The 13,986-nt window shown below is 38.7% G+C and overlaps 1 protein-coding gene across 3 annotated transcripts in view; it reads right to left on the reverse strand.

The window, feature by feature from the left end:
• Positions 1–596: 596 nt before the first annotated feature.
• DICER1 (dicer 1, ribonuclease III) overlaps positions 597–13,986 on the reverse strand; it is a 66,701-nt gene continuing 53,311 nt past the window's right edge. For all 3 annotated transcript variants that reach the window (XM_030883467.3, XM_030883463.3, XM_060295247.1), the window contains 5 exons: positions 10,509–11,394; positions 8,282–8,550; positions 5,633–5,795; positions 5,466–5,541; positions 597–5,113 (listed from right to left, as the gene is read on the reverse strand). In XM_030883467.3, the coding sequence (XP_030739327.1) occupies positions 4,948–5,113; positions 5,466–5,541; positions 5,633–5,795; positions 8,282–8,550; positions 10,509–11,394 (1,560 nt within the window). In that variant the 3' untranslated portion in view covers positions 597–4,947. The remainder of the gene's footprint in view (positions 5,114–5,465; positions 5,542–5,632; positions 5,796–8,281; positions 8,551–10,508; positions 11,395–13,986) is intronic.

The following is a 13,986-nucleotide window of genomic DNA, read 5'->3' on the forward strand; positions in this document are numbered from 1 at the left end:
TATACTTTTTTCTCCTTCAGTTTCGAGAAGTCAGAGTGAGGGGAAAGGAAGAGATTAATTTAAACTCTTATAAAGGAAAACTGAATTTTTTTTCTCATTCTAAGAAACTTATACTTACCATCTTGTTCCTACGGCAAAGGCATTCCTTTTAGTGCTTGGTTTACTGAGTTACAGAAAGGTTAGGTCAAAGCTTGAAATAACGGAATTCTTTCTTAACCAATACTATATTGGAAGTGGGTCCTAAAAACCTGGAAGCCGAACATTCTGTCCACTTGACTTCAGAATAACCAAATTCCCTTAAGGAATGTGTCAAATGTGTCACAAATAATCCAGGACCTGGAAAACATCAGTCAATGTGGCAGAATTTCAGGCAAACACACTGGTATTATTTAAATCAGAAAAAGAACAAGGCAATTGTTAGTAGATAACTCCACCAGTAGATGGGAAGCATAACTTGGTAAACAACGTTTTATCATATTAAAGTATGCGTTTTCAGATGACCATGGAATTAAAACACTTTAAAGACATTTCTGCTACAACTATTTAAACTTGATCTGAATCAAAACAAGAAAAGAAAAAGACAAAAGGACACAAAGTGAACTGACCATAACTTTATTGGAGATTTACTTGGCTACAATTATTACAAAAAAAAAACGACTAAAGGTAATTGTGACCCATAAGGTGCAGACTGCGAACTTCTGCAGCATGATTACTGTACGAATGAATGACATCATGTTCCTTAAAAACAGCTGCAGCACGTGATGGTAAATATTGTTTTGTCAATCAAATTATATATGTGTTAGTTTTACCTGATTTTAGTCATTTTCCTTCACTCTATTTACAGCAGAAAAGCCAGAAATTTCACTTCCTGTTCACCTTTGCGTTTTTGCTATGTAACCTGCTGCTGCAGTGAATTCTGAGTGCATCTATAAAATTTAAATTGTGGGTGATGTCCAAATAAAAATGGACTAAAGAAAAAAAAACAATTAACGATTAAAATATATTTACAAGTTAGCTTCAAAAGATCATTTTCACTGCTAGTGGAAAATACAATAGTCTCAATGCAAATTCCCTAGATATTGCTACTGGCGAATCCAACAACTTTTAAAATCATTTCAATATTCTTGGTCTTAAACATATCTTAAAAACTTCTCATGTATAATATAAAATAAAGAAATTTATTTGGAAATAATTAAGTTCCTGAAAAGTAATCAGTGGTTGAAAAAATATACCTATTTAAATGTAATTAAAATAACCATATAGGTAATAAACAAGACATGAGTTTCAATTCCGCAGCTAACACAAACTGGTTCGGGGCACTAAAAGAACTTCAGATGCAGTCGAAATGAAGACATCAAGGTCTCCGTTTGGTGGCTTAAATTTTGTGTAAAAGGATTAGACACCCTAACAGAGGAAGACAGAAAGTTTTAAATCAACTGGGCCTTAAGACTGAACTGTGGTAGGTCTGGGTCTCGATTAGTCTCTGCACTCTGCAGTTACACAGGCTGATGTCAGGTAATGACTAAAAGAGCCGACTGCTGGGTGAATAATTGTATTTATGAACTGAACCAACAGAACCAAAGTAGCCTCCAGTCTCTTACTATTCAGGCAGGGCAATTTGAATCTTTCTGAGGGCAAGCTATTATTAAGAGAGGAAAAATATTAGTATTTCAAAAGGTAATTACAGGAGTGTTAGAGGTCATTCTAAATTTAATCACTTCACATAATGTAAAAGAGAAAAGAAAAAAAAAGTAACAAACATCTTTAAAACATAATTAAGAGTTCAGTTAACAAATCTTCGTCATACTTTCACAAACAGTAAAAATGCCACAGACAAAAATGACCTATTTAAGTTGTGCAAGTATATGACACATTGCAGGCATTATAATTATCTTTTTCAAATTCGGTAAATCAAAACAGCAGCGAGGCCAAACCACATTTTTTCCTCTCAGTTAAGCATATTTTCCTTGAAATGAGGTAAAGCATGGTACCAAGTGCAATGCTTATCTGTGCTACATGAACAGAACAGAGGGGAAAAAAGCTATTACAAAACGCAGCATAGTCAGGACTGCTGAAAGTGTATTATAAAAAAAAAAAAATCAAAAAACATTTACAATGAAGGTTCATGCCAACTAACCTCCACACAATCATCGTAAGGAATTTCTGCAGTTGCTTTTCAAAACGCGCCTGCCCAGTCCTTCCCGCATGTGCTGGCCGCACAACCACGCCAGGGGGGGTTTCCAAATCACACTCAGTCTCACATGGCAATCACAGGAACAAAAGGATGACAGACAAGGTGGTAAAGTGGAGCAACAAGAGTGATTTTTTTTTCCTTAATTAATGGATGGGAAACATTTCAATAAACGAAACTAGGGGAAAGTTTACAGCATTAAAAATCAGCAGCACAAAAGCGTTCATAACCATTCCATACGTCTAACTCATAGTTTTTATTTTTTAACTTAGTAACCAGGGGATCACAGATTGCTTCAAAGCGTGAGTCACAATTAAAATCAGCTATTGTCCTCCAACCAAAAAAATAAAAAAAGCAATAGCTGAAGTTTGCTGTTGATAAAAACATTTTGAATGGTAGCAGGAAATTTGAACCCCTGAGACTGTGTGACCTAATCTCATCCAAGTCTGAACTTTTTAGTATTAACAAAAAATACTCGTCTTAAGGTTACAAAATATACTGAGGCATTTTTCTCCCCACGGGAATTGTAACTGTCAAACAATCTGATCTTGGTACCAGGAGGCCAGTGAATCCCTTAACACTGGGATTAGTGCATTAGACACAATGCAAGGCCCTAAGCTCCTGGCATCAGGTAGTTTATAAATTATCAAGAGATTTGTGATACAACTTTATCAGGAATCACCCTCAAAAGTGAAATTCACATCCAGCCTTACTTGTTAATTGTATACATTTACAGTTACATAATCCAACAATTGCTTGGTTTTAAATTGCCAGGAGATCTTACATGGAGATTTCTTAAAAAAAAACAAATAGAAATCTAAGGTTCCAAATCAGAATTAAATATTTTAAAAACATGTCCACCCAAACTGATTTGCTCTCAAGCTCATTTAATAATTTAGATCTCAACTGAAGTTTAAGATTGGAGACAACAAATCACACTGGAGAAGCTTAACGTCCCCTTCACTCAGGTCTCCTTAGAAAGCAGAGCTGACAGTTTTCTGTGTGCACACGCACAGAGGTGTTTCTCCGGGGGTAGGTGGTGCAGATAAAGCAAGAAGTACAGTATTCAACTGCAATTTAAAACATAAATGCAGCATTGCATGAGGCATCACGTTCACAATGATGTGCTGGAAATTATTTAGACGCCTCTGCTCAGCTTCTTGAATTTCAAGCATAATTAATGGGGCAAATTGCAGCAAAACTCTACTGGTATGTTGGTGGGAGTGCAAGACTGACCCACAGCTTTTAAAAAGGTAAATTAAGAGGTATTATAGTTACAGTGCAAAAAAAAAAAAAAATTAAAATTTCAAGCATAATACATAAACATAGCACCAAACAGGGGAAAAAATGCATGCAAAAGAACTGAGGTATTTAAATGAAGAGTGCCTACAAGTCTAATTAAAGAAACTTAGGCAAATGCCTAAAAATGCCTTTTTTTCTTCCTTTTCCAAAGATGGAAACAATGAGCTAGTTTGTCTAAATTAATGGCCTAAATCACAGATGTATCAAAATTACGGCAGTTTATCGCAAACGTTAAACTTTCGTGGCATTGACAGCACAGCTTTGGTAGGTGAAATACGCATGCAACACTCTGAAAAGTACAGTAAGAAATGTATGTGAGAAGACTAAGGGCAAGGTGCTCTGTTTTGCTTCTTTAAATAAGTAACCAATCCATTATAAAATCTGCAGCATATTTTAGGTGTGATATGTCTAAAGTTTATTTTGTTAGAGCAACAGCCTACAGGGCAAAATTATTTGCCACAAACAATTTCCATCAGCGGAACTACCTAGCAGGAGGTTTTCAGTAAAATTGGGTATTTAGCCAACGATTATTTTTATGATGGTATTTTAAAAACTCCATAGACTACCTATTCTGGTTTTGAAAATGTCTTCAGTACACATATGACAGAAATTCTCATATAATCCCGTCATAAGTTAGGTTACAACTATACTAGTGAGTTGTAAGTATCACGCTGTCTCAAGGTCTAATGCATAAAAACACAACGAAGGGAATGTAAAACAGTTTGTTCCAAAAAGATCAGAAATGAAAGAACATCCATGAGGGTTTTACTCTTAAGGCAAGAACCTCTTTTATGCAAGACAACATGGCATGAGAAAACTAAAATGTGATTTGCCAACATGCCAGCCAATGTTAATTAAAAATCTGTCCCTTACTATTAAGTGCAACAGCGACCAGGAAACATCATCTTACACGCTCTAACGTGGAAAGGAAAGACAACACTGGCACACTTCTCTCGCAAACTGCATCGCTCTACTCAGCTTATCAACTACGCGGGACTGGCACTGCCACACACACCGTCGGGTGTCAAGAGCTCTCAACAGAACCCTGGGGGCTATTCCAGGTTTAAGCTCCTTGGCCTCCGAACTCTAAGCAAAGCTGACAGAATTAAACTAAAACGAAACAAAACAAAACAAAAAACTCTCAATAATTTCTTTGAACACTTGCTAAATGTCATCAGTAAAGCACTCTTGTGACTTAAACAAAGCAGAAGTGAGGAAAGAAGACAAGATTGTGTTTGCGCAAAAAACTAAAACTACAGTTAGTTCCAAAATTTTTATACATGTGTTAAATGTTTTATTCTGTAACCTATCTTGTTATCAAACAAACTTTAAATTCTGCCTTCAATTCGTTCCACTCACTATCAGTTTTAAATCATCCTTTTCAACTTAAATATTTTCCACCTTAATTCTGCTTTTTTTTGCTTTTTTTTTTTTTTTAATTTTAAAAAGGGGTTTCAGCTGTTGGGAACCTGAGGCTGATTAGCTTTGAGGCTTCGTAGGGCTCTTCTTGCCGCTGCGGATTTGGCAATCCTGTAACTTCGGCCAACGCCTTTGAATTTCCCCTTTCCTACTACTTCCACGGTGACTCTGACCTTGCCATCGTAAGTTCTCTCAGCCGGGCTGTAACAAAGCCAAACAGCTTGAATTAGAAGTCAGAAGTATTTATTATTATAGTCAGTCAGCACCAAGTATGTACTCTCAGGCTGAGAGTCCCCGATACAAGCTGACACCACACGAAGGAAACATGCGTTATGACTGCTACATACTACCGACAGACAGGGCTGCAGCTCTTTCTCTCACTCAGCGTTACTTTACAAAACAAAACGAAGTCAATCGGGCTACAAACAGCAACTGCACAAGAGCATGTCCCAGGGTAAACATTTTTCAAAATCATTCGTATATGGCATCTTCGAGAACTCTTCCCCCTTGTTTTTCAGTAATTTAACTGTTTTCCACGCATATTTTTGCTTACCTAAATTTGGCGGTTTCTGGTTCCATTTCAAGCAATTCTCGCACAGGGGAACGGGGCACATTTGCAGAAAATTTTTCTGTAATCAAAATGAAAGAATAATGTGATTAGTACCCTTGAAGTTGTTTTTAATTGTGATTCTGCCTCTCTCGAAGGGGAGCCAACTGTACCTATCAGCGGCCGCATCATAGGATAGTACACCTGCCAAACCATCTCCAGCGACATCCCGCTATCCATGTAAATGGCACCAGCAAGCGACTCGAAAATATCCCCCATGGCCTTTGGAACTTCAATATCCTCTTCCTTCTCTTCATCCTCCTCAGATCTCCTAAGCTATTATAGGGAGAAAAGTGACTCGTAAGCAAAAAGGCCGCTTTGAAAGGCAGTCTACAGAGATGTGTTTCTTTTCTTGGATATGACTCTTACTATATCTTTAACAAGGGTAACAACATCAAACATTTATGACATGCCAATTACACCGTTAATAGGTTCTTCACAAACGTTACCTTACCTTAAAAAAAAAAAGAAAAAGAAAAAAAGCCCTTCCCTATTTAGTATTCATTGTCAACAAAGGAAAAAAGATTACTTCCAAATAAAAACAAAAACAACCCTAACACAAACTGGAAATAGGCAATAAATTGATGGAAAAAATTTTCATATTTCACTCATAATCACAGAACTGCACACTGAAACAGGTCTAGCCCCTGGCGGCTTGGCAAGGGGCAGGCAGAAGACTCATCGGGGCAGCGCAAGCAAGGGTGTACGCTGCCTTGGGGAGTGGAAACTGCCACTTCTTTGACAGGGAAATTCTATTTGGAAGATATTTTCCTCCAAGCTCCCCTTTTATTAAACCACTTAATAAATGTTCACTATGACAGAGAACCTGACACACAGTAGGTATTCAGATTAATAGAATAAAAACTCACATACGTATCAAACGCCTTTTAAAAGTTCATAATTCTTTGATGTGGCAATTCTGTCTCTAGGAATTCATCTTAAGGAGGTAACTGGATATTTAAGTATATTTACCGCATCCACGTTTATTACAAACCCTAACAAAAAATACCTTAACCACCCAGTCGCAAAGGATTGTTTAAACACATTACATTATAGCCATATACTCACTAGCGTGCAGCTACTGAAAGTTGTAATCCCAATTATTAATGATCGGGAAAAGTCATCCACAATATATTAAGTGAAAAGAATAGGGTATGGTACACTATGCATGCTATAATTTCATTTTATATCGTACATAACTTTATGTCTATGTACATTAGCAACAAGACATCACAAAATGTTAATTTCGGTTATTTGTATTTTCTAAAATACACACACATTACTTGTGAAAGAGAAATAAAAAGAAGAGGGGATAGTAATTTCTAAATGGATGGTTTAGCCACACAAAGTTCTATAATAGATGCTGACTACCGGAAAAAATAAGATACTTACTGTTGTAGATGGGAATTTTTAAACTTATCAAGTTCAATTCTCTCCTTTTACAAATGAGGAAACTGGGGCCCAGAGAGGTGGAGAGACTTTCTCAAGATCAAACAGTAAGTTAGAGAAGCCAGACCATGACATTCCCAATCAGTTTTTGTAACTTCTATACATATGTTTATATAAATGAAGGGAAGGAAAAGAATGAACAAAAACTAACAAAGCCAGTATGTCCAACTGTCATCAAAAGAGAACTTTGGGTTTAGCTAATTCCTCAACTTCTAAGCTTAAATATTTCTACAGAATGAGACTAGAAATAATATTGAATATATCTGAGATGGTTCTAATTCCTGGTCTCACCGCTAGCTGTGCTCCAACTCAGACCGTTAATCTTGGGAGGGTGTGCAAGGGTGAAAGGGGAGAGGAAGGGCACTGCCTACTGATTCCCCTTCAGCACATCCTCCACCCCGTTCAACACGCTTGACCCTTCTGCCCCGTGGCTACACCTCAAGACCCAGGCTCTTCATCTCTCCCACAGGAGGCCGAGGAAATGCACTGCTCCCTAACGACGGCTTGTGCGATTAAAAAACAGGAAGGTACAGATTAGAAAGAGCAATTAAAATGGCTACCGGAGTTATGAATGAATTCCATGACTTACAAGAAATCTACAGAAAGAAGCACAAAGGAATCAGAATGAGGAGAAGAAGAAATGCAAGTGCTCTCCTGGGTACCCAGGTATGTGGATGGATGTTAGCGAAGGATTAGAGGAGATTGGAAAGATCTCAGCAAAATCCTTTCCTACAAAATTTCAAAATAGTTCACAAACACATAAGAATTAGCTCCATCACCAAAGAACCTTTGGCTGAACTTACAGCAGAAACCTCTCAAATTCCAGTCCCTAAAAATTTAGAAGTTTGGGTTTTAAATGAGATTTTCCCATTTCAAGTAGAAGCAGAATATACATTTGTGATGCCTACCTGAGATATTAGCAAATACTCCTGACCTATTTTAAACAGAAAAAAAGACAGAACCAGCCACGCCGAGCTCTCACTGAGGTTAAAGCTTCTCTGGGGGCAGGGGGAGGGCTGCACCGCTCTGGCGTGCCTAAAGGCCTGGAGCCCGAATCAAGGACTGGGGGTGGTGAAGCAGCTGAAAGCCCCCTGGCTCCCTCTCCTCGCCAGAACGACCACAGTATGAGTGGTCAAGTTGAAAAGGCCTCCCCCTGAAGACTGAGACCCATTCACTTCTCCCTGGAAAACGCAGAGCGTGCTGGGGACCACAACCCTGGCCTTCGGCTGGCTCTCTAGACAGCTCTGTCGAGAACCCTAGTCGGAAGGCTTATTTTAAACACTGACTTCAACATATCTTAAAATGGCACTAACCTCAGAATCCATCCCTTGCATTTCATTCTTCTCGAGCTGAAACTGCACAAAATCATCGATGACGTGGAAGAGCTCAGGAGAAACTGCTTTAAAGTACTTGTGGTAGTCATACTTCACAGCCAATGATGCAAAGATGGTGTTGTTGACCAGAGCCGAGCGCAGGTCAGTCAGGACCCCTGGGGAGTGCTGCCGTGGGTCTTCATAAAGGTGCTTGGTTATGAGGTAGTCCAAAATTGCATCTCCCAGGAATTCTAAGCGCTGGTAACAATCTGAGGGAAGATCCAAAGTGAAGCCCTGAGCTCCGGCAAAAAAGTTTCCACAATTTTCAAATAATAACTCAGATAAAGAACTGATCCCCCAGACACACTGAAAAGACTTTCATTGGGATTCGTTTTCATATATATTCTTCAGTGACAAAATTATTTGACATCATACGGAAGCCTCTGGAAATTAAATTCTAATGACAAATTAAGCGTATTTCTTACATAGAAATTGGGGTCAGAAAATTTTTAAGTGGCCAAAAGACTAATGCTCGTTAAGAAAAAAGCATTTCCCACGTGACATCATCATCACTCAACCCTTTTCCTTCGGCACTGTGCTGGCCAGGCAGGTGCTGGGGCACCTTTCTAAAGGCTCCATCACACATCGTCACCTAGCAACGAACGCCAGACCCTGCACATAGTCCTGCCCCACACTCTGCTGTCACCCCTGCACACTGTCCACTCACACTCTGGAAAGTGTGGGAGTGATACCATGCCTCGCCACTCCTGGGTTACATTTGCTACACAAGATGACAGTTAGTACAAGACGGTTTTCTTCTCAACTTGAATGAAAAATGTTGAATTTCACACAAACCAAGAGGCTGAGAAAGGAGAGTCGTGGAGGCGAGCAAAGACCTTAAGCAAAAATGATCGATGTCAAAATGTGAGAAGTTATCGACACTGATCAACACCTCTATCATCTCGCAGTGATTAAAAAGAAGCTGTTCAGGTGAGATGAACTGGGAGATTGGGACTGACACATATACACTATTGATACTGCTATAAACATAGATAACTAGTGAGAACACACTGCATAGCACAGGGAACTCTACTCAATGCACTGTGGTGACCTAAACGGGAAGGAAGTCCAAAAGAGAGGGGAGATACACACGTGTGTGTGTGTGTCTGTGTGTGTGTATAGCTGATTCATTTTGCTGTACAGTAGAAAGTAATACAGCATCGTAAAGCAATAAAAATTAAAAAAAAAAAAGAAGCCGTTCAACTGTGGAAACTGAGGCGGGAACAGAGATAGTGAGCTGCCCCCGCACAGCCGATGAGCTCAGAAGCAGGGCCCGAGGCAGACTAGAACCCAGGGCTCCTGCCAGTACAGCATGGTAGAAAAGGAGGCCTCGTTTCTTCTCCACAAAGAAAAACAGGTTTTAGTTTCACCAGCCTGTCTAGTCCAGAGTCAGATGATTTTTCACTTTTGGTTTTACATTTTTCTGATCATCTTAACCTACACTGTTTTTCTTATACAAACTTTATACTCGGCTTTGGTTTTCTGAATTCAAGCGCTTATTACTCTGACACAGAGAAAAAATACAGACTTTAGCTGTTTCGAAACCTGAAGCCGATCTTGGTTTTAGGCGCCTATTCTCCCTTCTAATCGAATGGATTGGGAGCCTATTAAATAAAGGAGGAAAAAAAACACGGAGCACAGCGCAAAGCAGAAGGTGACAGCAGAGTCAGAGCAATGAAACCTTCCTGTGAAAGAGTTTCTTTTAATCGGTTCATCTTTAGATTTTAAAAGACCTTAAAGGGAGGGGACTTTTTGTTCAGGAAGAACAATAAAAAGATATGGAAAGACATCCAGAATATACGAATAAATTATTCAAGAACCAAAAGCAGCAGTGACCGGGCATCAGAAGGACATGGGGGGGGGGGAGCATAAAATGGCAAAAACACACCGAAATACTAAGGCCCGAACCTGTCTAATTATGCTGCATATCAATGACAGAGACACGAGGAGCTAAGATAGCTCTGCTCCCAGCTGTCAAAGGTAAGGAACAGTACATGCTCCCAAAAAGAAAGGCTTCTTTCACTTTCTTGTGCTTCCTCCCCCCACCGTGCACACTAAACTCTAATGTACATGCATAGATTATTCTTTTTACATTATTCTACAGAACAACTCCATTAACACAAGGTCTCATTTTCAGAGCAGTGAGCTCTGGTCTGGGGCTCCTTACCAGTGATAGTGTTGTAGTGGTAGGAGGCGTGTGTAAACGCCTGTAGTAGGTAAGCCTTATTCTTGAATCTGTAGTTGATTTTCTTTTCGAAATTTTCAAACCCCGAGATAAGGTGACTCAGTGTCCTATCTGCATCTGGGTGATCAAACATGCACCTCGGTGGGATCTCCAAACACCCATACTCCACGTCTTTCAACACGGAGGAGCGGGGGCCAGCTCCAGAGGCGGCAGCGCGGCTCCCTGAAAGGTTCTTTTGTTGGCTGGTGAAATTCTCCCTGGTCGGGCACATGGCCTTTTCCCGATCAGTCCTCTTAATTACCGGGAGCACCTTCAGCCCCAGCGAACAGAGGAAAAGCTGAGCAGCCCTCTCGCCACAGCTGGTTAAATAGCAGCCCAGCAGGGCTTCCACACAGTCGGCTATGCTTTTGTCAGCAATGCACTGCTCGGTGTGCAGGTCGTAAGAAATGGACTGTTTCCCTGTGTCAACACCACAGTTTTCTTCTGATGGATTCCAGAACCCCACCACAAAGTCATCCTCTTCAACAGCTTTGCTAGGATCCAGATAGCACATTGCATCCCAAGAGCTATAGTCAAAATCCTCAAAATCTGATGAAAATGGTATACTACCTAAGGAGGATTTTTTGGGCATTTTCCATTCATAGGCGGAATCAGTGGCTGAAAAAGCAGAAAGCGAGATTTTCTTGACAAAAGCTCCGGATCCCATCAGCATGCTATCTATGAACTTGATGTGCTCCTGGTCGTACTCCAGGAAGTCCTCCTCGTCGTCGGCGTCCTCCTTCGGAGCCCCCCACGTCAGGCCCCCCCCCTCCTCCTCCTCTTCGAAGTCATCGTCCAGCTTGCCATTAGCCAACATGCAGTCTTTTGTCTGCAAGAGGGAGAATGGGGAAGGAGGGGAGACATAGCTGCTGTTTTTAAAAGGGCTTGAGACTCAATAAAAGCAAGGGTTATGGATAATTTCAAATGACAACCACAAATACTAAAAGGCAACTTTCAAATCATGGCCATTTGTTTTCAATTAACATAAAATAAGTTATTTAATCATATAAACAAAGTAAAACACGTTCTTTGAATGTTCATTTTCTGAGTTATAAAATGACCTTTATCCAGTATGAAGCTTTAAGTCAAGGATTTTATACATGGATATAAAGTTTAAAATTAAGCTCCACAAGGCAAAACTTCAGCTAAGAATTCTAACTGTAGCAGGAGACACAAGGAAAGTTCTCATATGCTGATCACAGAGAGCTTCAAGTTGGCTGACAAAGTTTTAGAATGTTTTTTAAAAGATTTTCAAATTAATAAAATTAAATTCCAGATGTAGAAAAAGCATTATCTTTGCAATTAAATAAGAGAATAATATGTAAACAGATAAAATTATTTTCTTTGTAACATTAAAAATGTACAGTGGGGTTTCATAATAAAGTTTTGGTCCCTATTTCCACTTCAAAGGTCATTCGCTACAATGTAAAACTAAACTACTTTGCTTGGAAACTAAAAGTGATCACTGTGAACTAAGCTATGAATTTGAGAAATTATGCTTTTCCCTTTCGGTGAGCTAGAGTAATCAGGGTAACAGATTATAGCATAACTGACAAAAATAGAAGACAATTTAGACTAACATGAAACACAACAATCCAATTTCTGTCAGAAGATCTTTGCTAATTCCAATTTCTTTGGCAAAAGCTTATTTGTGAATGACAACCTTAATAATGGGCCAGGATTCAGTAATGATGTAACTTTTTTGCAATGCTAGAAAGATACCAAATTTCTGTTGTTCAATAAAAAAATAAATAAATAAACAAGACTACTTTGGGGGGGAAAGGCGGGAGGGAGTGCTTCAATGAGGGTGTGCTTCAATTTCAATAGTGACAACTTTGCAGAGTATTCTGATAAAAAGGTTTTCAAACTTTGTCAACCATTTTTTTAAATGCTGCAAATATTCTCATTTTAAGCCAGACTCAAAAGAGATACAAACAGTGCATTTGTTTGAAAAGAAGTAAGTGCAATGAGCCAAGCCATCCATATACCTACAACTGTCTGTATATTTTAATTAAAAAGTTTACAAATTTTTTTCAAGAATAAGGAAGAAAACCAAAAAAAAAAAAAAAACCTGAAACGGTGGACACCTCTAGGGACTATTACCTAATAAAAATTACACTTTCCCAAGGTAACGTGAGATGTTTTTGACTAGCTGGTCCTTAGGAAACAAAGGCCAAATTGCAACCAAAAAAAAAAATAAATAAAGACTAAATAATATTTTTAATTTTAAAAAATCCTTATATATCTTTAGTAAGATGCTATCATAACCAGACACTGGCAAAACTCACAACAAGGGCTGGGTTTTATCAACAAATAAGCTGTGTAATCTTGGGCAAAGTTCATTAATGCCTTTGGGTTTTGGGGTTTTTTTATCTGCAAAATAGTGGGAGTCTGCCTCACTAAATGGTTTCCAAGAGCATTTCAAGCTCTCAAAGAAAACCCCCCAAAAAACCCAAAAAAAACAAACACAAACAAACAAACAAAAAGCAAAACCACCAGCATGAAACTCCTTTTACAGTTCAAGTTCACTTTCCACCTGCGTTATTCCCACCTTCGGCGTCTGTGTGCAAAGCTTTCACTTAAACCTATCTGCTGAGGAGCGAGGCAGGTAGAACAGGAATGGATCCAGCATATGCTTTCCAATATCATATAATGGTCCATTTCAAGAAGCAGAAATTATTAAATGAAAATATAAACAGTATTTAATGTATTCTAAGAACCAAAGTGCCAGGTCATTTGAAATGTTAAGGAAAATAACTTCATGTTGTATCTTAAAATAAAAAAAAATTTTTTAATTAAAAGGACATGCTAACATCACCTCTATGCTAATTTTTTTTTTTTTTTAATTTAAAGAACCAATGATACTATGAAACAGGATTTATAAGGCAGGATATGTGTTACTGGAATGTTCTCCAAAGAAATGCAATATTTCCTCTAAAGTTCTCAAAATCTTATACATGTTCCTCTAAGGTTCTATTTCTAAATTAATAACATATATAATTTTTCTAACCCAACTTGCATTAAAATATTCTCTTAATGCTTTTCCAGATAAGTTCAATTTCTGTAGTAAGTCGAATACTGCACGAGTTAAAAATATACTCAATGAATAAGTAAAAATCAAAACAGAGTCACAGAGCATGCTACCTGGAAATGAAGTAACAACGAGCCAGTTTATCATTAGTGCAAAATAAATGCCTGAAAAATGAAACTGCCTGCGAGATGGCCTCCCAGCCAACCACACTGGACAGACTGCTTCCACAGCTCTCCGGCTCGCAAGGCCCTCCGAGGTGCCCTCTGGTGGCCTTCGAGACAGGACAAAATGAAGCAGCTGCAGCTAACGTTTGGAGACTTAAAGTCATTGGCAAGATTTTAAACTATTTCCAGAAAACTACCTTTATGTATTTTTTTTTAAGGTCACAAG

This window comes from Globicephala melas, chromosome 2, assembly GCF_963455315.2.
Source record: "Globicephala melas chromosome 2, mGloMel1.2, whole genome shotgun sequence".
NCBI lineage: Eukaryota > Metazoa > Chordata > Mammalia > Artiodactyla > Delphinidae > Globicephala > Globicephala melas.